We start from the raw sequence: 23,294 nt of genomic DNA, 5'->3' as shown, positions 1-23,294 counted from the left end.
TAATATATCAACTACTACTAGTTATCATCATGTGATAGACCGGCTCTGCTCTCAACATCATTGGATTTTTGTTATTTGTAGCAATAATTGTAGCTAAGTTCATCGTCAACGGAGAAACAATCATAGCCATTGCTATATCAAGCAACTGCAATCACAAACATGCTGATTTCTCAAAGCAATAGAAATGTATGATCAATCCAAACAAATCCACGTTCATCTTTGAACAAGTATTTAAAACAAAATTAACGAATTCTCAACTGCTTCATCGTTCGTCTAACACCTAACTAACTAATTGAACATCAAGGACTGCTTCCCCGTATAGCTCCTCTTGTTCCTTCAAAATTCTTTTCACAGAAACGGCAGCAGACTTTCTGCAATTTCTCAAGTGAATTGCTCTGAGTGTGGGTATTTCTGCAAAATCTAAAGGGACCTCCTTGAGGTTAACTACATGAACAAGATCAAGTTTCTCGAGGCGTGGAAAGTGGGAGCTTTCTGCACTCCAGACTTCTAGACTCAGGCACTCGTAAAGACTTAAGGACTTGAGACTCGAGAAATGTCCTTCGCTTGTTTCCCACTGCCTTCCTCTAAAACTCCCCTTTGAAAGTGTGAGTTTCTGAAGATGGGGCAATACACCTATCTTATCCAACATGTCTTCCCAATACTGGGATTCCTCGATGTATAGAAACAACTTCTTGAGCGACCGAGGGAAGTTAATCGGATTCACCTCTCCATGAAGACTACACCTCAAGGACTCGAGTTTATCCAGACGATCAAGATTGCTGAGACAATACTTGTCATGATCAAGTCCCACAATGGCTATCTGCAGCTTCTTTATATTGGGAATTCTCTTGATCACTCGTTCGCTACACTTGAAATTCAGTATTCCCACCAACGTCTGCAGATTTCCGGAAACAATGCCTTCTTGGGCACTGGGAGGATCTGGGAGATGGAGCTGTTCGAACTGAACATGCCTAATGCAAGGCATGTGCCAAATATCAGTTAGCAAAGTAAGCCATTTGACATGTGGCATGATCAATGTTTGGAGATTCCAAAATAGCCAGATTGAACCTGGGAAAAGGAACCCTTCACCGACCGAGAAAGCAAGGTAGCGGGAGTTAACATATCGATGCATACCTTCAAGGAACGTTCTAGATGAAGTAACAATGCGACGTTTCCCATTTACCATCCGATGAGGACTAGCGGTTTGAAACCTTTCTTTCTGAGCTTGTCTCAAGCACAAGTCTCTCAACAAGTCATGAATTTTGCAGCTTTTTATGTTTCCAGTACTACCCATCTTATGAATCGAAATGAGATTTCTACCTATAAGGTCCTTTAAGTACTCTTTTGCAATCTCTTCAAAGCTTTTCCCACTTATTGGCTTTAGAAATCCCTCAGCAACCCATAATTTAGCCAGCCTCGAGATACAAATCACTTCATCTTCGGAGAAAACTCCCATATAGAGAAAGCATGGTTTCAAATGCACCGGCAATTCCTTATAGCTCAAGTGTAATATTTTCAAGCAGCGTTCATCGTCCTCTAAATTAACAATTGCATTCAAGTTCTCCTCTATGTATTGCCAAAATCCCCTTGTATGTTTGGACTTGGCCAAAAGTCCTCCAACCACAACGATTGACAGTGGAAGTCCTTTGCAACTTTTCCCTATTTTCTTCCCGATCTTCACCAGTTCAATAGGGCAACCTTTTTCCCCAAACACAGTTTTGGAAAGCAGGTCCCAACTAGCAGCCTCATCCAAAAGTTCCATCTCAATGCTATTCGAACCGGGTAATTCAGAAGCCAAATTCGATAGCCTAGTTGTTACCACTACTCTGCTACCATTGTTGTTGTCTGGAAAATATTTCTTAACCCTATCCCATGCATCAATATCCCACATATCATCCATTATAATCAGGTATTTTACACCAAAAAGATGTTTATACAACCTTAATCCTAATTCATCCTCACTTTCCTGACCAACTTCACTAATATTTACTTGACGGAGAACTTCAATAAAAATTTCTCTAATGTTATATTCTTGAGAGATGGTAGCCCAAGCAAAAATATCAAAATGGCCCTTAATAAGACTGTCTTGATAAATGTTTCTAGCAAGAGTAGTCTTACCTGTGCCGCCCATTCCTACAATGGGGATGATCTGGAGACCGAGGCGATCAGAAGTGAGCTTATCCATCATTTGAAGCTTGGCATCATCAGCACCCACCATGCTACTCTTCTGCACAGTGGAAGGATATCGCAAGGAATCCAAAGGTTTGTGCAGCTGATGTTCGACTCTTGCTCTGCCTTTAATATCCATGGCCACTTTTTCAATCAACCCCATTTCTTCAATCAACTTCTCTAGAGCTTGATACAAGACATCAGAGCTGATCTTTTCCCCACAATTTGTGATCCGATCCACAATGTGGGATTCAATTACGTCTTCGGCTGCATAAGCTGCATCTGCAATGCGACCCTCCAATGGATCCGCTTCTGTGGTGTAGCCAAGATGGGGGTTATAGACTTCGACAAAATCTAGCAGGAAATAGATTTTTTCAGTGAGAGACTCAGCTTGTTTAATGTGGAGAGAAATAGGAGGGCAAGGATGAAGCTGAAGGTTATCTATGACATGTGTAAGAGAAACCAGAGCTGCATAAGCTGCCATGGTTGTATTATTTGGAGTTAAAGAGAAAAGCAGAGTATGGGAGGATAGTGAATGAAGATAAGTATTCTCAAAATTCTATCAATAATATATTCTCTTTTCAATCTGCCTCAGTGGAAACTTTAGTGTCTCCTTTTACAGCTAGCATTCATACTCTGTTTAAAAGAGAAACTTTAGTGGAAATACTGTAGTAAGAGAATTCTATTATTTCTATATGAAATAAAGGTGGAGAGAACACTCAGTTAAAGGTTAGGCCAATTTGATCATAATTCTACATTAGTTTTGAATATAGTTTCTTTTGTAGATTGATAAGTCTCACAATTATGATGGAAAAAATGCATTTAAGAGTGTTATATCGCAAGTAATATTGAAGAAAAGTGAAGCTTTGCTATTTCTCCTAAGCTTTCTACTAATAAATGCCATAGTTATAGAACTCCATCAGCAACCCATAATTCGATGAGCTACCTCACCTCCAGATTAAATTTGCACTTGCTTTTAGCTAAGACAAGAAAGATGCTAGGCATCGATGATCTACTTATGTGAAACAAACTATAATTCACAGGAAGAATGATCCCAAGTCCATATGCATTAGTGAAATCTCAGCTCCATATTCTTTAGATGAATCCTGTTTAAAGACATTGTGGCTACAGATGATCCAGCTTGTCATACTGTCAAATAATATTAGTAAATAACTATACAAAAAAAATTAATCTAAATCATTGTACCTTAGTTACTCCCAGCATTCAACACAATAAAACTAGGACTTGCCAAACTCTCCAGCTCTTCGTTCTTTCTTGATAACATAACTCGGACTTGAAGGCTTACTTCCCCTTGCAAATCCTCCTGTTCCTCTAGTATTCTTTTAGCAGAAATGACAGAAGAATCACTACAAAACTTCAAGTCAATGAATCCAAGTGTCACTACTTCTGCAAAATCTAAGGGAATCTCCTCCAGCAACGACAATCCATGAAGCACGAGGTGTTCAAGGCATGGAAAGTGCGAGCTCTCCACTGTCCAGAATTCTAGTTCATCACACCTATGAAGTTCTAAGAATTTTAGGCTGCGGAAATGCCCTTCACTTGTTTCCCACGAGGAGTTACCAAAATTACCATAGTAGAGTTTGAGCTTTTCGAGAAGTGGCAATGTACCTATCCTTTCCAATATGTCTTCCCAAAATTCCCGAAATCCAAGTTGTAGAGACAACTTCTTGAGCGAATTTGGGAAGTGGAGGATCTCCATATAGTCAGCTCTGCTCTTTGGAAAAGAAAAGCAGCCAAAGGACTCCAGTTTATGTAGGCATACAAGATTGCTGAGATAAGAACTTCTACTTCTATCATATGATACTCGCAATTTCTTGATATTGGGAATTCGCTTAACCACCTCTTCACTACACTTGAAATCTTTTATCGTTACAAGTGTTTGTAGGTTTCCCAAGATAATGTCACCTTGGCCACTAGGAGGATCTGGGAGACGCAGCCCTCTCAAATGGATGTGTCTAATTTGCGGCATGTGCCAGATTTCAGTTGGTGCAGTAAGGCCTTGGAGTGTGTCAACAATCAATGTTTGTAGATTCCAAAGTAGAGTGATTGAAGAAGGGAATTTCTGTGCCCGCTCCCGTTGGGCCCTGATATCTAGATATCGCGAATTAACTAGTTGAAGCATGTATTCTTCTAGTCGATATGCTTTAGTAGATAGAAAACCACGGGCGACCAATATCCTTAGCAGTCTAAAATTTAGTGACTGTGGTGCTTCCTTAAAATCCCATAGCAAAGAACGAGCTAGTGACATTGACTGCAAGGCATCCGACACTTTCTCCTGCGCTGTGCTATTAGAAATAACAAGGCGGTGTTGGGCGTTCATCGTTTCTTGAGGTGTATGTTGTCTCACTACACTATAAAACCTTTCCTTCTGAGCCTCTCTCAGACAGAAATCTCTCGAGAGATCATGAACTTTGCAATACTTAATGTTTCCGGTGCTGCCTAGTTCATGAATCAAGATGAGGTTTCTACTGATAAGGTCATTTAAGTACTCTTTTGCTATACCTTCCAAGCTTTCTCCAGCCACGGGCTTTAGAAATCCTTCGGCAACCCATAGCTTAACAAGCTTTGATATGTGAATCGCTTTATCTTCTGGAAAAACTCCCATGTAAAGAAAGCATGGTTTCAAATACACCGGCAATTGTTTATAACTCATATGTAATATCTTTAAGCAATGTTCGTTATCTTCTAAATTCACAACTGCATTTAAGTTTTCTGCCACATAATCCCAAAATTCTCTTGTATGTTTGGACTTCGCCAAACATCCTCCGGTCACAACAATAGACAATGGAAGCCCTTTGCAACCTTTTCCAATTCTTTTCCCGATTTCCTCCAATTCAAGAGGGCAACTTTCCGCACCAAACACAGTTTTGGAGAGCAGATCCCAACTATTAGCCTCATCCAAAAGCCTCATCTCAACGCTATTAGAGCCGGCTAGCTCAATGGCCAAATTTGATAGCCTAGTCGTTACTACAATTCGGCTACCATTTTTGTTATCCGGGAAATATCTCCTAACTCTATCCCACGCCTCAGTACTCCACATATCATCCATTATGATCAAGTATTTCCTACCAAACAAATACTGATACACCATTTCACCTAACTTATCTTCACTCAAAGATCCATGAAATTCACGCTTTAGCTGACGAAGAACTGCTATGAAAATTTCTAGAATGCTATATTCCTGAGAGATGGTAGCCCAAGCACGAATATAAAAATGCTCCTTAATAAAACGTTCTCCATAAATGTTTCTACAAAGAGTGGTCTTACCGGTTCCAGCCATGCCTACAACCGGAATAATTTGGAGATCACGGCAATCGGCAGTGAGTTTATCCATCAATTGAAGCTTGACATCATCAGCACCCACCATGCTAATCTTCTGCGCAATCGACGAAGGACTCAAGGAATTTGAAGGCGTTGACACTTTGTTCAGCTGATTTCGTACTCCAATTTCAACAGCCTCCTTTTCAATCAACGCCATTTCTTCAATTGCCTTTTCTAGAGCTCGATCGAAAACATCGGAACTGAAATTATCATCATTCGTGATCCGATCGACGATGTGAGATTCAATTACGTCTTCGGCGGTATGAGCTGCATCTGCGATGCGGCGCTCGAAAGGATCTGCTTCTGTGGCGTAGGGAAGAAGGGGATTATAGCATTCGAGAAATTCCAGCAGGAATGTGAGCTTTGGAGTGAGGAGATGGAGTTGTGTTTTGCTGAGAGAAATAGGAGGGTGGGGATGAAGCTGGAGGTTGTCTATGATATGCGTAAGAGAAACCAGAGCTGCATAAGCCGCCATTGTTGGATGATTTCTTTGAGTTGCAAAGAGACAAATGAGATCAGTATCAAATTCAATCAACTATCTAAGGGTAACTCCGATAGCGCCCCTCCCCCTCGCCCCTCCACTAGCCCTTTCCACAAAAACTGTCACGTCACCACTAGCCCTTCCCATTCCACTGTCACATCACTAGCCCTTCTCACTAGCCCTTCCACTAGTCACTAGCCCTTCCACTAGCCCTTCACATTCCATAGTCATATCACTAGCCCTTCCCACTAGCCCTTCCACTAGCCCTTCCCATAATTAAAATTAAAATTCACGGAAGACATAATCCGACACGAATACGAACGGGAAATACGAAAATTACATTAAAAAAAATTACTCCCTCCGTCCCGCTTTAGGAGTCCCGGTTGAGTCGGGCACCTGTTTTAAGAAAAAAGTGTTTGAGTGTGTAATAAATAAATGTTGCAGTGGATGTTGGGACCCACTTTTAATTGAGTGTCCAATAAATAGATATTATAGTGGATATTGGGACCCACTTTTAACACTTTCTAGGCATATTTTATTAATTTATCCCAACCGGGACTACTAAAGCGGGACGCCCAAAATTAATCAACCGGGACTCCTAAAGCGGGACGGAGGGAGTACATAATAAAAAAAATTACATAATTTTAAAAAAAACATAGTTTAAAAATAAAATTACATAATACCCTCGGCTCTCACTCCTCCTCCTCGTCCTCGTCCCCATCGCCCGTGCCGCTGCCGCCTCCGACGTCCCTGCCCCCGATCTCGACGCCATAATCATCAATGGGAGGCAGCTTAAATCGCGCCGACATTGGTCGACCAACTCCTTGCACAACCTTTTCAACACTGGATCTTGCGTGCTATACCATTTCATAGTGCTGCATCAGGGTTTTCATTTGCTGCGCGCGGGCGAAGCTGTCGTCCTCTATGGCTCCTGGGGCCTCCGATTCGACCTCATAGGACCCGCTGCCGCTGCCGCTACCGCCTCCCCTCGCCATCCGCTGCGTAGCCTGTTGCCCCATCCGGCGACGTCGACGGCGAGAGTCTGTTCGTGGTAGCGGGGCCACTTCCTCGGCTTCGGGGAGCTCGTGCGAACCAGCACTGCTGCTGTACTCACCGGAAGAGTTGATCTTCGTCCGCTTCCAGCCCGATTTGACACCAATCGCAAACTTTTGCGAATCCTTGACCACGAGAAAGGTCTCTCACTGGTCAAACTCTTTGATCCCCAACTCTTTGTTAGGGTACAGGGAGAAGGTTTGTCTCCGCACATCATCCTCAGACATGCCGCTGCTTACCATGCGCATGTTGTTTTGGTAGAGGGCGGCAAAACGACCGAGCTTAGGCCTCAACCGGAGCCATTGTTTCCGGCATTGCTCGGGGATGCGAGGCTTCGCCCCAGGCGGTTTGATGGCGCAGTAGGCGGCACCGATGCGATGCCACATTCGGTCAACATACTGGTTCGCTCCGACGTAGGGATCCTCTACAACACCGATCCATGCCTTCGCAAGCGCGGCATTTTCCCACACGGTCCAGATCGTCCTCCTCTCAGTCTCATCCTCACCCTCTTCCTCCTCTGCGCCCCCATGTGTGAGGAAGAGCTCGGGACTTTGCCCTTGCCCCTACCCCTGCTCCTGGCCTTGGCCTTGTCTTTGCTCCTGCCCCTTGCAGCAGGCCCCGCCTCACCGGGAGTCTCACGGATCGGCGATAGCCCCAACTCCACTCCCAGCTGCTCAAAGGAGAAAGTCTCGATGCCGGCGTACTGAGTCTCCGGAACAGAAGTAGGGGAATCATCGGCCAACAAATCTATATATGGCCGATAGACAGATTCCCTAGGGTTCCTCGGGCTCCTTTGCTGCATCGACCCACCCACCGACAAATTCGGCGGCGTACCACCCATCCCCATCATCCCGGGCATCATCCCTCCCACCCCCGTCATATTTGGCGGCATACCGCCCATACCCGCTGCCCCTGGCATAGTTCCACCCGACCCCGACATATTTGCCGGCAAACCCGCTGCCCCTGGCATCATCTGACCCATCTGACTCATCCAAGTGTACATATTGTAAAACATTTGGAGAGTCATCGTCGGCATACCGCCCATCCCCGCCATCTGGGGATTTATCCCCGCCATCTGATTCATCCCCGCCATCTGGGGATTTATCCCCGCAAAATTTCCCTCCGATCCGATGGGAATCGAGGGTGTGTTCCCTCCGCTCGTGGTGGGGGAGTTTCTATTATACTCCATTGTAGTAGAAATGAGATTTGTAGATTTAGAGAGAGAAACTTGTCAACACAAGTGGTGTGAATGAAATGAAGTTGGGGAGCCCTATTTATAGAGTTTATTTAAAAAAAAAAAAATTAAAATGTCGGACGTCCGATCGGGACGTCCGACCTTCGCCACAGTGGCGGACGTCCGGTCGGACGTCGACGGGAGGGGCGAGGCCATCGCAGGGGCACACGGGACGAGCGTGGGCGGCCGTCCCGCGCACTATGGCGCCCGTCAGGTCGCCCGTCCGCGACGGGCGAGTGGGAAGGGCGACGGTGGAGACACCCTAAGTTATCTTTTTTTTTTAAATTGAATATATGTACAGTATATATGTTCTAATAGTTTCGACTTTTGAAATGAATGAATGAAATTATAGCTTACAAATTTTAATAAACAATATATAAAATTTTAATAAACGGGTAATATTGTTATTTTGTTTTCATATGATAATTTTGAGGATTTTTTTATTTTAATATATTGCATTATGGATATTTCAACATAAATAAAGGAAAATATTAACGCAGTTTTATTGATATTGTATATGTATTCTATTAAAAATATTTGATGCATGTGTTAATATGAAATTGCTTATCTACATTTACGAAAAAAATGAAATTAATATTACAAAATTCACCATACGGTCATCGTCCGAACATATGCAATTGAGATCTTGTTAGAATTCTTATAAAATTACCTTTAATTTGATATTTAAAAAAAACAAAATTAAATCGAGAAAGTTATGTAAATTTAAAGTTTTAATACTCCCTTCCTCCTTCATTAATTGTCCATTTTTATCATTTCGTTAGTCCCCCATTAATTGTCCACTTTTACTTTTTTTACCATAAATGATAAGTAGTTCCGACGGTCTACTAACTCATTCTAATCCTATTTTATTACTCCCTTCATCTCACTTAAGATGACACGTTATCCTTTATAGTTTGTCTCAAATAAGATGACATATTTCTTTTTTTTAGAAATTTTTACTCTTCAATTAATACACTTAACCACTTTTTCTCACTCCTATTAAAATGTAATATTTCTTTCTTTCTCTATTTTAATATTTTACATCTACCTTTTTTTCTCCACTACTAAAAGGAAATATATAAAAGAGAGGCTCAAATTCAAATTTTTTTCACTATTTTTTCTTCGCATTTCTAAAAATCACTTCGAGTCAAATATGTAGATAGAATGATTATTGAACACATCCGCAGTCAAATTTACTAGTACTAAATGATACATATATCAAATTTATTTTATTAATAATTATTTTTAAGAACATTCATTTTAGCAGCAATTTTTAAAAATATAAATTAATAGTATAAAAATTTAGAGTAAACATAATTAAAATTATTTTTTACTTAAAAATAGAAATAATTAGTAGTAACTAGTAGTACTCTTATATAAATTAGCTGAGTTTATCTACGGAGTAGGGAAAGTATTAGGTGGTCCCTACTGCCCTCGTACCGGTCTATTTTAACAACTCTAAATCCATGTCAATAGTAGTATAATTTTTTTCAGAATTTCTTCACAATATACCCATTCCGTCTTAAGAGAGTAGTCTTATTTTTGTAATTTTCATTCACCTACTATAATTAGTTCACTTTCTTATTTAGGAAAAAATAATCACCTATTCACTAATAGTATTTCCATTATTTTTCTTTTTCTTTTTCTTCTTTCATATTTTATCAATTTTATGGTAGTATTAAAATATGGGATGCTATAAGTATGTATTTTTAGGAGATACTGTATTGAGTAAATTCAATGGAATTTGTTGGGAATTAATGGCGATGTACCCATCAAATTCTACCTCCCCAAACGTAATACTACTACTACTATAAATAAATAGAGACTTATCGCTGTAACAACGCGTTGTACGAATGCAAGAATACCACATGATGCTGTGAAAAAACTATCTTCACACCGTTGACTGGATCAAAAACAAGTCATGAGGCTTATCGAAGAATTCCGGCCGCTATTTCAGAACTATGTCGTCTTCACCAAATCCATCTTTTTCATGCTAGGTAACAATATTCTATGTTGTCTTTTTCATTTTAGGAAATATATATACATATATGAATAAAATACATTGTTCACACATTTGAACGCAGGCCTGATATTAAGCTACAAGTTAGTGGAGAACTCGGTTCTCAGCGTCTTGATCACTCATCTCACCGATGCGTGGGGGGAGGATCAGTACGACCTCCGGAAAGCCGCCATGGTCGTGAATTTGCAAGAGGGAATGGGATCTGTTTCAGTAGTTTTTTTCGTTTATCTAGCCGATGTTCGCACTGGCCGCTTCAACATGGTGGTTTTTGCCACTGCATTTAGCATTGTTGTGAGTTCCCACTTCCCACTTTAGTAAGCATGTTTTCTTTCGGTACTCCCTCCGTCTCCCAAAATTCGTCACCATTTGACCCGGTACGGCTTTAAGAAATGTAATAGAAAGTAGATTGAAAAAGTTAGTGGCTTATGGGTCCTACTTTTATATATTAGTTTTAAAATAAAATGCGAGTGAGAATGAGTTATGGAATGTGAGGTCCATTATAAAAAATGGTAAAAGTAAAAGATGACAAATTTTTAAGGACGGACGAAAAGGGAAATAAGTGACAAATTTTCAGGGACGGAGGGAGTATGATTTATTTGGAGAGAATTGTAGTGTAAAAGTACGTGAGCCATTATAGTACTACTAAATAGGGAGTAATACAGTAAAATCAAAACTTCAATTAAGCCTTTGATTAATTTGTACTACTATATCTTTTGCAGGGATTGTGGCTCAACTTTCTTGCATCTAGAAATGAGTATGATGGGAAGGTTAGTTTGGGGTTACTCTACCTTGGGCTGGGGTTATTGACTTTTGCGCAAGCTGCATTGTCAGAGACACTTGAAGCGTTTCTTGAAGATCAACTTCGGCTTACGGGTGTCGATGAGGATCTGAGGATAGGTCGCAAAAAATTCTGGTGGAAATTGGTTTCCTTTGTTGCTGCCATCGTCTCTCTGTTTGGGCTTAGTCTACTTGAGTTTGGAATTCTTACACTAGTATTAGCTGCTGTGATGTGGGTTTGCTTCATAGTGTTCTTGTTGGGTAGCAATTACTACCACCATGAAGAAACAATCGAAAACCAATTTAAAGATGTCGGAATCGTCCTCGCCAGAGCCTACACAAACAGATCATTCCACAGTGATACGGAGATCCCGCCCCACGTTCCGTGGTTGAGGTTGGTAGATCTTGTTTGATGGAATTATGCTTTTCTATATGTTACATTAAAGCTTTATTTAACGTTCTTTCAAGGGAAGGGAGGGGGGAAAATAAAGAGAAACTATGTTGAGCGAGAGTTGAGACTTGAGATTTGTTCGAGTAAGACCGATGAGTAAAAGAGAGAGTAGAATTTTGGAGACTAGGAAAATAATATTTCATTCTTCATTTGTTGATTATATCTTAAGACTGCACATATTTATACTAAGGGGAGTAATCAATCGCTAACTCACTCTCTAGTTGCTAACTACAACTACTTTAAGTCCATAGAATTTTAGAAATCTAGTGGTCTAAAATCTATCACGGGTAATTTTCGTTTTTATTAATTAAATCAAAAAAGATAAAAAAAAACTACCAAATTAGGGTTTTGGATTAAAATGTCAATCTAGTGTTTTGAAAATATCAACACAATTATTTGAGAATGTCAACACATTGCTTATATCAACACATTGTTTTAAGAATGACATTCTACATATTATATTTACATATTTTATATACTATGTTGACATTTGTTGTTGTACGAAAAAATTGAAAATTTTTGAAATACTTTTCAAATTTTGACATCGGAACATATGCAAGTTAGATCTCGTTAGAATCCTTATGAAATTATCTTTAATTTGATATATGTTGTGCGAAAAAATAATTTAAATCGAGAAAGTTATATGCGTTTTAAAGTTACGTGATATTTTTTCAAAAGTTAGTTACAACTAATTTGTTGTAAATTGATCTTAATACTCTTATTGACTTTTTTCTTGATCGTATTCATATTTCGGAGCTCATAATCTAGATCCTTGATTTAAATATCTAAGGCTATTATTTAATTGTAATTAGCAATTAACTATTGAGTCCCTTTATACCATAATATATAAAAAGATTAAAAAAATATTAATAAATAATTAAAGTCTGAAGAAAGTCAAATTAAGGAGAGAATAATTATAAGCAAGATAATCAGTATGGGTAAACGATAAATGTTTGAAAGACTCTATTACTTTTCTACTGTATTTTACCTATTATTTCTCTTTATCTCCGTGACATTACATTACATATCAAAACTTATTCCGTTCATAAATAAGACTATCTTTCAGTGACAGTACTAATATACTACCAACTAAAAATCGTGCGTCCGCCCTTGGTTCTACTAATTCATTCTCGATCACATTTTATTTTAAAACTACTCTACTAATTCATTCCCAATCACATTTTATTTTAAAACTAATATATAAAAATAAGATTCACATTCCATTAACTTTTTCAATATATTGGTGGCAAAGGCGGACCTACACTCATTCATGGGGGATCCTTGGAACCCCCAACAATTTGAGTTATTATTATATTATACATATGCATACATTACAAACCCTATAGTAAACAATTTATTTTTATGATTCCCATAGTAAATTCTTAGCTACTAATTAATTTATATATACATTTTTAATTTTCCCACTATAGTAATTTTATGTAAATATTGTTATTTGTAAGATTATAAAGAAATGTATCATTAATTTATATTGTTCATTCTTAAATTATTTATCTCTCATCATCCATCTCTATCTCGTAGCTCTATAATGTTATTATCGGACTATTTATGACCTCGTTGACACTAAAAATATACTACAATTGTTAATACTCATTCATCCGTGAAAAATATTCTCATTAATGGACGAAACGAGTTTTAATTCGTAATAGGTAAAGTATATAAATTAGGAATGACTTTCCATTTTTAGTGTGAGCCTAATTTTGGTAGACAAACGGAAATAGAAAGATGAAACAATTTTTTTGGACGAAAGAAATACTAGTAATTTGGACCCCCCAGTATCAAAATCCTGCGTCCGCCACTGATTGGTGGATACGGCGGTCGGATTTTGCTGGCAAGGACAAGTGCCACACAGCCCTTGCGGTGTGGATGGCTGGGCGGGTGTGTGATATTTGCGCAGGCTATGCGACTTGTCAGCACGGTCCGTGCACTTTGCACGACCAACTTTCAGCATCCAAACATTGATTCATGATCTATGAATCAATGTGTCTAAAAACACAATTAAAACTATGAAACCTAAAACAAGCCTATTCGATTCACATCAATGCACAAATTACTAGTAATAAATAACATTGCTACACGAATTGTTCGTGTATTTATTTATGTGGCCATAAGTTTCTAGTACTATATGTCATTGACTAATCACCCACGACATGACAGGAGGTTAGACAGGGCAGTAATTGCCCATGGAACGGAGACAAACAGTTGTACTGCTGCACAAGTTGAAACTGTGAAATATTTGTTTAAGATGCTTCCGATGTGGTGTTGTTTCCTTGCTTTAAGCCTGGTTGCTGCTTCTGGCAGCACCTTCTTCTTCGAAGAAGCCAATCCTCTTGCCAACGATAGTGTTGCTGAAAACGATAATAGCATCCTCATCTTAGCCAATGTGGTTCGATTCACAAGTTGGATGGGGTCTGAATCATCCAGTTACTTCATCAAGAAACTTGGGGAGAGAATGAAATTCAAACAACAGAATATGGGGTTGGTGAAAATTGGTGTGGGGATGTCGTGTTGCATGCCGTGCTGCCTCGTTGCTTGGGGGCTTATATCAAACAGGCGGAGTGGCGTTACACAATTTATTTTACTGGGACTCATGCAAGGGCTCTCTTTAGATGGTCTCGAATCGTTCTACAAATCACGTGTTCCTGGGAGTTTGTTGAGTTTTGGGCTGCCATTTGGAGAGTTGGTGATGGGGATAGGTAAATTTATGAGCATACTTTGCATTCTCATTTTCAGCATGACGTCGTTTAGATGGTTCGCGAAGGATATCGATGCCAGTCGCCTCGACAAGTATTATATTTTTCTGGCTGTTCTGAGTTCCCTGAACTTTATGTTTTATTGTTATGTTGGCTGGTGTTTTAGAAATGACCCCTGGCCCTTACAAAGCGTAGACGTGGAGATGGGCCTTGATGTTGAGCAGAGTGATGCGCAGCTTGAAGATGTGGTGTCTCCATCCGTCGAGAGTGGCTGTGATGAAGCTGGTGACGCTACCGCAGATAGGTCAGAAATTGGAGAAGAAGGGGAAGCGGATGATGTTACAGCAGATGGCAAAGAAGCAGCGGCGGAAACACATGAAGATCCACTCTTGGGCTTGTCGGATCAATCCACTAGGAATCCTACTGTGAATATTCATGCGTTGCTGCGAGCTGTCACGGTGATTTCACGGCTATCCTCAAGAGTGGCTCGTAAACGCACCAACTCAAAGAATGAATAGGCATTTTAGTTAACACAACTTGCTGGAAAAAACCGAAGTTTGGTCTTGAAAAACTGATTATGGAGTAGTACTTATAACTTAGCCTTTTGTGGGAAGTTATGTTTATGAAAGTCGAAACACATTAGCCTAATCTTGTAACATTAGTTTAAATATCAACTAGTTATCATCATGTGATAGACCTGGATCTGCTCTCAACATCATTGAATTTTTGTTAGTTGTCAAGAATTGTAGCTAAAGGCATCGTTAACAGAGCATTAGAAGAGGCACCCGCTTGGAGGGTGAGGTGAGGTGCGCCTCCCGTTGCTGGAAGTGGGGAGGTGGTTGGCATCGGGTAGGGTGACAGGGGAGGAGGATGGCATCAGGTGGGGAGAGCCGTGCAGGACATGCCGCGGTGCGATCCCACAAGAAATTTACGTATAACTTTAAAAAAAATAAGAGTTTACATTATGAATAATTTAACTTAAATTATGTAATTTTTGGTAGTATATAGTATAGTATAAGATTTCACTTCATGATTTTAAAGATTTTTAATGAATATTTTGTTATTTATAATGCTATTAAAATTTTGTAAAATTAATAATAATTTAAAATTTAAGATTTATGGCAATAGATATGACCTGTATGAGTTGAGGCTTGATGCAAAAATTTAGGGGAATTGGTCGTGTTGAATAGATCGCAGAGGTAGTTTTACAACAGTATTAAGACAAAGGATTTGGCCTAAACACAGTAAATCTAGTACAAGTGGTGGCTAAAAATTGTACATGCTCTATACACAGCATTGCTTATGCTACACCTGAGAAAACTGTTCAGAACACTGCAACCTCTATCTACATCTGGAGGCTCTGTATAGTTTCTCTTCCTTGGGTTGATGGATAGTCACAACATCTGATAGAGGCATCATGGAGCTCTGCTTCCCCTTGAGGCTGTGTATAGTTTCTCTTAACCCTGATGCCAAAAAGTCAAAAAAGACCTTAGTAATTCATAAACATGTAGGTCGATAGGTGGGGTTGCTTGACTGCCAATACAAACTAAGAATATATGTAGAGCCATTTGAAGAAACATAACAAACAATTTCCTTGGACCACTTTGCGCCAATTATCTTTAACAAAACAAAGCACACATATCGGGCGCAGAACACAGTCAATACATGGTTAAGCTGACAGGGAGGGAGAGTACAAGCTGTGAACAGGTAAATAAAATCCATTCATAACAACATTTTTTCAAACATAAAACCACCAACATATGCAAGTATATATCTACAGCAGGATAAACATTTGAAATCCCAGATACTCCAGTTAAATAAAAAATGGGAAGTATTAGAATGCAAGAGACTGTAGGAGAGTATTCCAAACTCCATAGACATAAAGGAGCCCATGAAGCCTGACAAACTCCAAAATAGTTTCTATGAGCATTTGAAGTTAAGCCTCTTTCAACCCAAATAGTGGGAAGGAGATTATTAGTATCAATGCTGGACAAATAAAATCCAAATTCATCTAAAATCATCCATGAAACTGACAGGAAATGCAAACAAGCACATTAAACTGAACCCAACAACAAAGAAGAGAGAAACAATTACAAATTATCTTTCACATCGATGTAGGAGCTTATACTAAACTCCAATAATATAACAATCAAGGGAGCCAGACTAGATCCAATTAAGAATAAAGCATAGATGAAAACCTCTTCAACACATCAATTGTCGAAGGGGAGACTAAACTCAATGCTTAGGCAAAACAAAGGAAAAATATTATATTTTCTGAAGAATTAGGATAAGGTTATAGATTGAACTTGAATTGAAGTCTGTGGGAGTATTTAGAAAACCCCAGTACACAAGTACACGTAAAGAGGCCAACCTAACTACAGATTGATGTAAGCATTAGCAATTATCTCTTCTCCAAGTAAATTTGGAGAAAGAATGAAGCATGGCCAATGCTATATATCATATAATTTCAAAACAGGGGCTGGAAAATGTATATGCAGTCCACCTCTGTAGTCAATCCAGATGAAAACTGACAAGAAATGAAACAGATACAAGCACATCAAATTGAACCAAACAACAAAGAGGGGGTAAACAAGGGTAAACTATTTTTCACATTCATGTTGGAGCTTATACTAAACTCTAATAATATAATAATCAAGGGAGCCAGACTAGATCCAATTTACTATAAAGCACTGAAGAAAACCTCTTCAAATCATCTGTTGATTGTCGAAGGGAAGGATAAAACCAATGCTTAGCCTAAAAAAGAGAAAAATTTTATAAAGTGAATTTTGAATTGACAGCTTAAAGCAGGTCTGTGGGAGTATTTAGAAAACCCCGGTACACAAGTACAAGTAAAGAGGCCAACCTAACTCCAGATTGATATAAGCATCAGCAATCGTCTCTTCTCCAAATCAATTTGGAGAAAGAATGAAGCATGGCCAATGCAAATGAATTTCCTATAGATGACAATCAATTTCCAAATCGAAAGCATTTATTAATGAAAACATGAGGAAAACACTCAAGTTCGCTTGAAGAAAATAATCAATCAGCAATTGAAAATGCAAGACAAAAACGTAAATCGAGTCATGACTCAAAATTAAAAATAAATCGATACACAAATTAAAAAAAAATTACTGATAACGTTTTTAAAATGCGGGTAATCCTCATCGGCGCCGGAGTAGCCAGCTCCGCGTGAGCAGCTCGTTTGATTCGGAGAAGAGTGGAGATTCAGTGGAGTTTTGAGCTGAGGTAGTGAGTGAGAGTGAGAGTGGTGGCGGAACTGTCATTATATATACACATATGAGTAGCTCAATTAGGGTTGCCCATGTAATTTGAATGGGTATTAAATTAAGAAGAAAAATTTCGAAATTAAAATTAAAAATTGGTCGTTGCAAAATCTATTAGTATGATGAAATTTTTAAAAAGATTAAAAGCGATTTTAAGATTTTGGTCTAAAATATTATCTTTTGAATTATTTGGTCTCTCACAAATAAAAATGGATCATATTTGATTCGAATTGGATGGAACTATTAAAATTTAACGGTCAACAAATTTTAAATCAATTTTGACCGGATTAAGTGAATTTTTATTCTTTTTCCAAAAAATACTTCGAAATTACCCCAAATTGAAACACATGCCCAGATCCCGTCGGCCCTCAAAGAAAATCACAACACAAAATTGAACAAAAGATTTGAGCTCCCTCTCATTCAGGTCTCGTCAACCTCTCTCTCAAACAAGATCCCCAATTCACCGCTGCAGGATCTCCTTTGTGACTGCACCAGTCGACTGATTTAAGCGGCACTCGTCGCCGGTCAGGGCCGTCCTCCGCGCTGCGCAATGCCGGAAACGTGATGCTGCTGTTGGGCGCTCGACGCTGTCGCTGCAGCAGCCCCGATTCCACCCCGAAGACGCTGTCGACGCTGGGCCGATTCTTGATTCTTAATTCGGGTTGCTTCGATTTATTCGATTAGTAGGTTGATTACAGATTATGGTATATGGTGGTGTATGCAGTATGAACTCGGATTTGGGTGGATGAAATATACCTTCAATGACGATGGTAAACAAATTGGTTTAACAAAAAGAATGGTGGCTTCTGCTCTCTTTTCTCTGAATTTGTTTCTTGGTCTCTTTTAATTTTTGGTTAATTAAATATTAGATATTAATAAAATATAATTATTAACTTAATCCGGTCAAAATTGATTTAAAATTCGTTGACTGTTAACTTTTAATAGTTCCGTCCAATTCGGATCAAATGTGACCCATTTTTATTTGTGAGAGACCAAATAATTTAAAAAATAATGTTTTGGACCAAAATTATAAAATAATCATATGTTAAGGACTAAAAATTGACTTTTAGTCTTGTAAAAATTTGCATGTTATGTGTCGCTTCAAATTAGTAGCACGACCAATGTATTGATAAATGCATGTAGTATTTTTATTGTGTTAGAAAATATAATTAAGTTGGATACACTGATATATTTTCTCTTGATTTAACATTTACAAAATGGAAAAAAAATTACTAGTAGTATTTTTTGGAGGAAGGAAAATAATTATTTTTAAAAGATTGAGGGTATTATAGGTTTGTGTTAAAATAACAACACATCTTAAAGTAACATTATACTATCATTTGTCCAGAGCCTTTGTTCTAGCAGCAAGGAACTTAGACATTAATGTATAAAGTGGTGAGTTCGAGCCCTCTTGACATCAGTTGTAATTAGGAATTTATTTGTAATATCCTCTTTCATATAGGAGTTAATTTTTTTTTTTTAAATATAAACATTATACTATCATTTCTAATCAATCATTTGTACACGTGGATGAATAATCAGTTGTCATGTGGCAATCATAAAAGATGCTCAAGGATAAATTTTCTCGGACTGCAATATTCCAATACGCTAGACTGCAATCTATAGATTGTAGTATAGCATTTATACTATTACAATGTAGTATTTATAATATTGCAGTGTAGCATGGTGTCATAATGCCAATTTAAGATGTGTTGTCATTTTAACGCAACTTATTATAAAAACAAAGTAGAATAACTCAGCTGGTTTAATTAATTTTCGTTTGTACGAGTATGACTAGGAGACACTATCTATATAAACAAGCCTGCTTACTTGGGCTTTAATTTAGGCTCGCATGGTGAAGATATATATATATATATATAGTTCTCTTAATTTGTAACTAAGTCCAATGGGCTCAACGCTTTATTTTTTTAAATAGAGATTAGTATGCGAGCTTTATCAAAAGCTTGTAAATAAAACTCTCAATATGGATTAGACATAACGAAAAAAAAAATACCATTATATTATTATCAGTGGATCTAGGTGGGGTCGTGAGGATTGACCAATCATATCTCGCCAACCCATAAAAAAAATCTTTAAATTCAACCTATTGTGTTTCTTCCACAGTTCCACTATTCATGCCATTTACATGTACTATGTTTAATGATAATACGTCGTAAATGTGTATTGATTATCATGTTCAAAATATACATGGGAAAACTATTTGGTCATAATGTAACCAATTAATAATTATAAGGAGACATATTTGTAATTAAGAGTGATATAATAAAATAAACAATTATTTTAAGTTCCTACACAATCAATTTACGTATATAATCACAGTATAGTAGCAGTGTTCGTTGTTTTTGCGTATGATCATACTATATTGTTTAGAAGATGAATAAGAATGAAATTGGATTCTTTATCATTATGACTGATGAGTGTCTTTTACTTTTATTCGGTAGGTTAACCCATCAATATAGTTGTGTATCAAAGAACAAATATAATACCATCACAATTTAGGACAGAATAGTAGTCAAATAAATTAATTTTTTTGGCATGATACTTATAAAATTTTAAAACAAACTTTAGTCAAACACCAATCTAGTCAAGATAGAATATTATCAGCTTGCCGAGCCAACCCTCAAACTGTGATTTTTTCATCGCCGTGCCTAGTATGTTTTCAATTTTCATGTTACATCTACAAAAATAAATGACTCAATTAATCATTTAATATTCATAAATGTGCGTAATAACACAGGTTACCACCACTACATGACACACCAAACTCATGGAGTACATTTTTTATCTTAATAATATGTATTAATTTCAAATTATTTGAATATATATTTATAAGGTACTCTAATTATAGTATGCTTTTGAAAAATACATCGTGCATCTTAGCTTAATTCGTTAAATAAATAATTTGTTTTAAAGATAACCGATGATGTAATTCGTTTGATATAATTTCATCAACTAGTAGTATTAGTTTTTGTAACCGTAATAAAATGACAATAAAATATGTACTAATAAAATACTGTTTCTTGAAATGCAAGTGACTAAAAAAATTAATCTCAATATTGATAAACTAAACACTGAAATAATTGGATCCGCTTATAATTATTACCCGATAAAATCGTGTCTGCAATTATGCTATAGAATTGTCTTCTCCATTGGAGGCCCACCGCAGACAGAGAGAGAAAGAGAGGAGAGAGACATATACACACATATATAGATACATCTGTCAGCCCATCAATCCTCAGAGCTAAAAGAGCGTGGGAGATCACAAGCATAAAATACCACAAACCCCACGAAACTACCAAAGAGGGTCCCCTTTCTATGAATTGTCAAATCCCAAAGTAACTGAATAATACCCACTCTTTTCCCAATCCTTTCCACCGTTTGCTGCTCCTCTTGATTCTTCTCTTTCTCCCATACAGAGAGAGACTGATAATGGTCCTGAATTTCAAGGTAAATCAGCTAGATTTTTTTGCGAATTTGTTTTTTTTTTTTTTTTTCATTTCTAGGTTTTTAAGCTTTTGCTGTTTGCAATCAGATATCTTTTCTTCTTTTGATTGTTGAGGAATTTTGAATCTCTTTGTTATATTCATTGTGTGGGTTTGAATTCTAAGTATTTATTGTGTTGCCAGTTAAATTAGAAAGGGGATTTTGCTTGTCAGAGCAAGGTTTATTATACCTTCAAAATTTTTGGCCAATATTTAATGCTGAATTCACTTGGTTTTCAAGATGTGTAATTGCACTTTCTGCAATTGGTACTTTGTACCCAATTAATTGAGAGAGACCTTCCTTCTGCACTTCTGCATCACAATTTATTCACATTTAACGCCATTGATGACCATAATTTTGTTTGTTGAGTAGATTTTTGGATGAGTGAAATTTAGTAGCTTTAGGGGTTTTTGGGATTGATAGGAGTCAATGATTATTAGGTTAAATATATGATTAGTTTGCTTTGTTTGTAAGAGAACCACCACTTTGTGAAAAGGTCATTCATTCATCAAGAAAAAGAAGCCAGCTTTCTTTTTTCTTTTTCTCTTTTTGTTTCTTGTTAAAACTTTTGTTGATAGGTTTGTGAAGAGAATAAACTTTTGTAGTTGATTATGTTTGTAGATACACTATCTTTTGGATATGTTTGTAGAACTTGAGTAGAAGAAAAAAGATGAACTTTTTAAAAATCGAAGCTACTACTCCCTCTGTCCAAGTTTATCGAGATGTTTCTTTTCCGCACGAGATTTAGGAAAGAGGTGTCTAGTGCGTTAAGTAGGAGAAAATAACGAACTACTGTAGTAATATAGATTAATAGAGTTGATTTTTGTCAATAGAGCAGATGACTCATTTAGCTTGTGGCGTCCAAAAAAGAAATATGAACAATTAACTTGAGATGGATGGAGTTTGTTTATTACTCTATGTCTGATATAGTTTCCTTTTAAGTAGAGTTTGTTTATTTTACCTTCTTACATAACAACAAAGGGGTGAATTAAGAAGATGGACAAGTATTGTGATAATCATGAATTTCCTTTCTGAATGTAACATTTGTATTGTCATTTTTGCAAACCTGCAGTGGTTGTAATACGTTTTGAGGGCGAAGGGCTATGGAGGATGACGTATTTTCCGGCCTTGCCAATAGCCAGCATATCGAGAGCAAGGTTGTTCAGACGTTCCAGAAAAGTTTTGTGCAGGTGCAAAACATTCTGGACCAGAACAGGGTTTTGATCAGTGAGATCAACCAGAATCACGAGTCGAAGATCCCAGATAATCTGTCGAGGAACGTTGGGCTGATTCGGGAGCTCAACAACAATATTAGGAGGGTAGTTGATCTGTACACTGATCTGTCCAACTCCTTCGCCAAATCCATGGAGGCGTCCTCGGAGGGCGAGACAAAATCTGACGGAAGAGGTGGACATAAGAGAGTAAGATCTGGTAATTGAGGTGATACAATCTGATTAGTGTAACTTGATTTGAATCTTTAGCTAGAATGAGCATTTTTCTTGAGATAAAAGGACTGGATACATAGAGCTATCTGTCATGGTAGTTTGGTGTAAATCTTGAAACTGTAATATCATCATGATTCATGGACATTAACTGGTTATACACTTTCAAAGGAGCAAATCTTTCACAATCTTTTCTACCTTTGGAACTTTAGGTGAGGTCACAATCTTGGTATTGATGGAAATGTTATTCATCTACACACATTAACCAAAGGAAATAATTTTGTAGCACCATACAATCTCTATTGCCGAAAACAAAAGCTATAAATGTTCGGATGAGGTTCGACAACTGAGTAATTGAGTTTGAAATATATCATAGGAGTACTATAATGGTCCGATAATTGAGTAGGAGTATGAAATATTTCAAACTATTCAGTATTCGGATGAGGTTTGAACGTAAATGGGTTTTGGTTTGGTGCATCGGAATTAGAGTGGAAAGACAATTCGAGGTTCGGTAACTAAGTAAATAAGTTTTAGTTTGGTGCAACAGAATTAGAGTGGAAAGAAAATTCGGAAAATGAACTCAAATTCACTAGAATGAATTCTACTTCAATAACCACTAGATCGATTTTGAATTTTGAATGACATCTACATATCAATTCAAAACTATTGAAAACAATTAGGCGTGACAAAAATTTATCAAAAATCCAAATATTGAGATATTATTGAATGTTACAAGAATTGATTTCAACGTTTTGAAGTGACCATTCACGGTGTTATATGATTCATAAATCTTGCATGTACTTGTGGATATAGATAGAAGTAAGTA

The 23,294-nt window shown here is 37.6% G+C and overlaps 3 protein-coding genes and 1 long non-coding RNA gene across 8 annotated transcripts; 2 read left to right on the top strand and 2 right to left on the bottom strand.

Annotated features, from left to right (window-relative positions):
- Positions 1 to 113: 113 nt before the first annotated feature.
- LOC125206070 (putative late blight resistance protein homolog R1A-3) lies at positions 114 to 6,000 on the bottom strand. Of its 5 annotated transcripts, none has more exons than XM_048105350.1 (2): positions 5,458 to 6,000; positions 114 to 2,523 (listed from the first exon to the last, which is right to left on the bottom strand). In XM_048105350.1, the coding sequence occupies exons 1-2, from the start codon at positions 5,984 to 5,986 to the stop codon at positions 281 to 283; spliced, it is 2,772 nt and encodes a 923-aa protein (XP_047961307.1). In that variant the 5' UTR covers positions 5,987 to 6,000; the 3' UTR covers positions 114 to 280. The 5 variants fall into 5 exon arrangements, 4 of the variants coding, with proteins under 4 accessions (XP_047961307.1, XP_047961308.1, XP_047961310.1 ...); XR_007173899.1 differs by having other exon boundaries at positions 2,387 to 2,523; positions 3,121 to 6,000; XM_048105351.1 differs by having other exon boundaries at positions 2,389 to 2,523; positions 3,376 to 6,000.
- A 4,200-nt stretch (positions 6,001 to 10,200) lies between these two features.
- LOC125206542 (protein NRT1/ PTR FAMILY 5.6-like) lies at positions 10,201 to 14,756 on the top strand. The gene is made up of 5 exons (XM_048105790.1): positions 10,201 to 10,276; positions 10,364 to 10,590; positions 11,019 to 11,470; positions 13,703 to 14,332; positions 14,405 to 14,756. Exons 1-5 carry the CDS (start codon positions 10,201 to 10,203, stop codon positions 14,754 to 14,756), a joined length of 1,737 nt encoding a protein of 578 aa, XP_047961747.1.
- Positions 14,757 to 15,401: 645 nt separating this feature from the next.
- Positions 15,402 to 17,534, bottom strand: LOC125204009. The gene is made up of 2 exons (XR_007173471.1): positions 17,371 to 17,534; positions 15,402 to 15,701 (listed from the first exon to the last, which is right to left on the bottom strand). It is a non-coding gene; the product is annotated as an uncharacterized LOC125204009 (long non-coding RNA).
- A 3,174-nt stretch (positions 17,535 to 20,708) lies between these two features.
- On the top strand, positions 20,709 to 22,658 carry LOC125203948 (protein ELF4-LIKE 4-like). The gene is made up of 2 exons (XM_048102475.1): positions 20,709 to 20,990; positions 22,099 to 22,658. Exon 2 carries the CDS (start codon positions 22,130 to 22,132, stop codon positions 22,463 to 22,465), a length of 336 nt encoding a protein of 111 aa, XP_047958432.1. The 5' UTR covers positions 20,709 to 20,990; positions 22,099 to 22,129; the 3' UTR covers positions 22,466 to 22,658.
- Positions 22,659 to 23,294: the final 636 nt, after the last annotated feature.

Source organism: Salvia hispanica, chromosome 2 (assembly GCF_023119035.1).
Source record: "Salvia hispanica cultivar TCC Black 2014 chromosome 2, UniMelb_Shisp_WGS_1.0, whole genome shotgun sequence".
Lineage (NCBI taxonomy): Eukaryota > Viridiplantae > Streptophyta > Magnoliopsida > Lamiales > Lamiaceae > Salvia > Salvia hispanica.
Note: the sequence above shows the minus strand (reverse complement) of the source record. Positions and strands in the feature narration are given on the sequence as shown.

Excerpts from the sequence above, each read along its gene's own strand:
- LOC125206070 (XM_048105350.1), bottom strand. The coding sequence starts at position 5,986 with ATGGCGGCTTATGCAGCTCTGGTTTCTCTTACGCATATCATAGACAAC. Across the intron at positions 2,524-5,457 it reads TGTAGGCATGGCTGGAACCG|ATTTTGTCGAAGTCTATAAC; the intron begins GTAAGACCACTC and ends ATTTCCTGCTAG.
- LOC125206542 (XM_048105790.1), top strand. The coding sequence starts at position 10,201 with ATGAGGCTTATCGAAGAATTCCGGCCGCTATTTCAGAACTATGTCGTC. Across the intron at positions 10,277-10,363 it reads ATCCATCTTTTTCATGCTAG|GCCTGATATTAAGCTACAAG; the intron begins GTAACAATATTC and ends ATTTGAACGCAG. Across the intron at positions 11,471-13,702 it reads CCCCACGTTCCGTGGTTGAG|GAGGTTAGACAGGGCAGTAA; the intron begins GTTGGTAGATCT and ends ACGACATGACAG.
- LOC125203948 (XM_048102475.1), top strand. The coding sequence starts at position 22,130 with ATGGAGGATGACGTATTTTCCGGCCTTGCCAATAGCCAGCATATCGAG.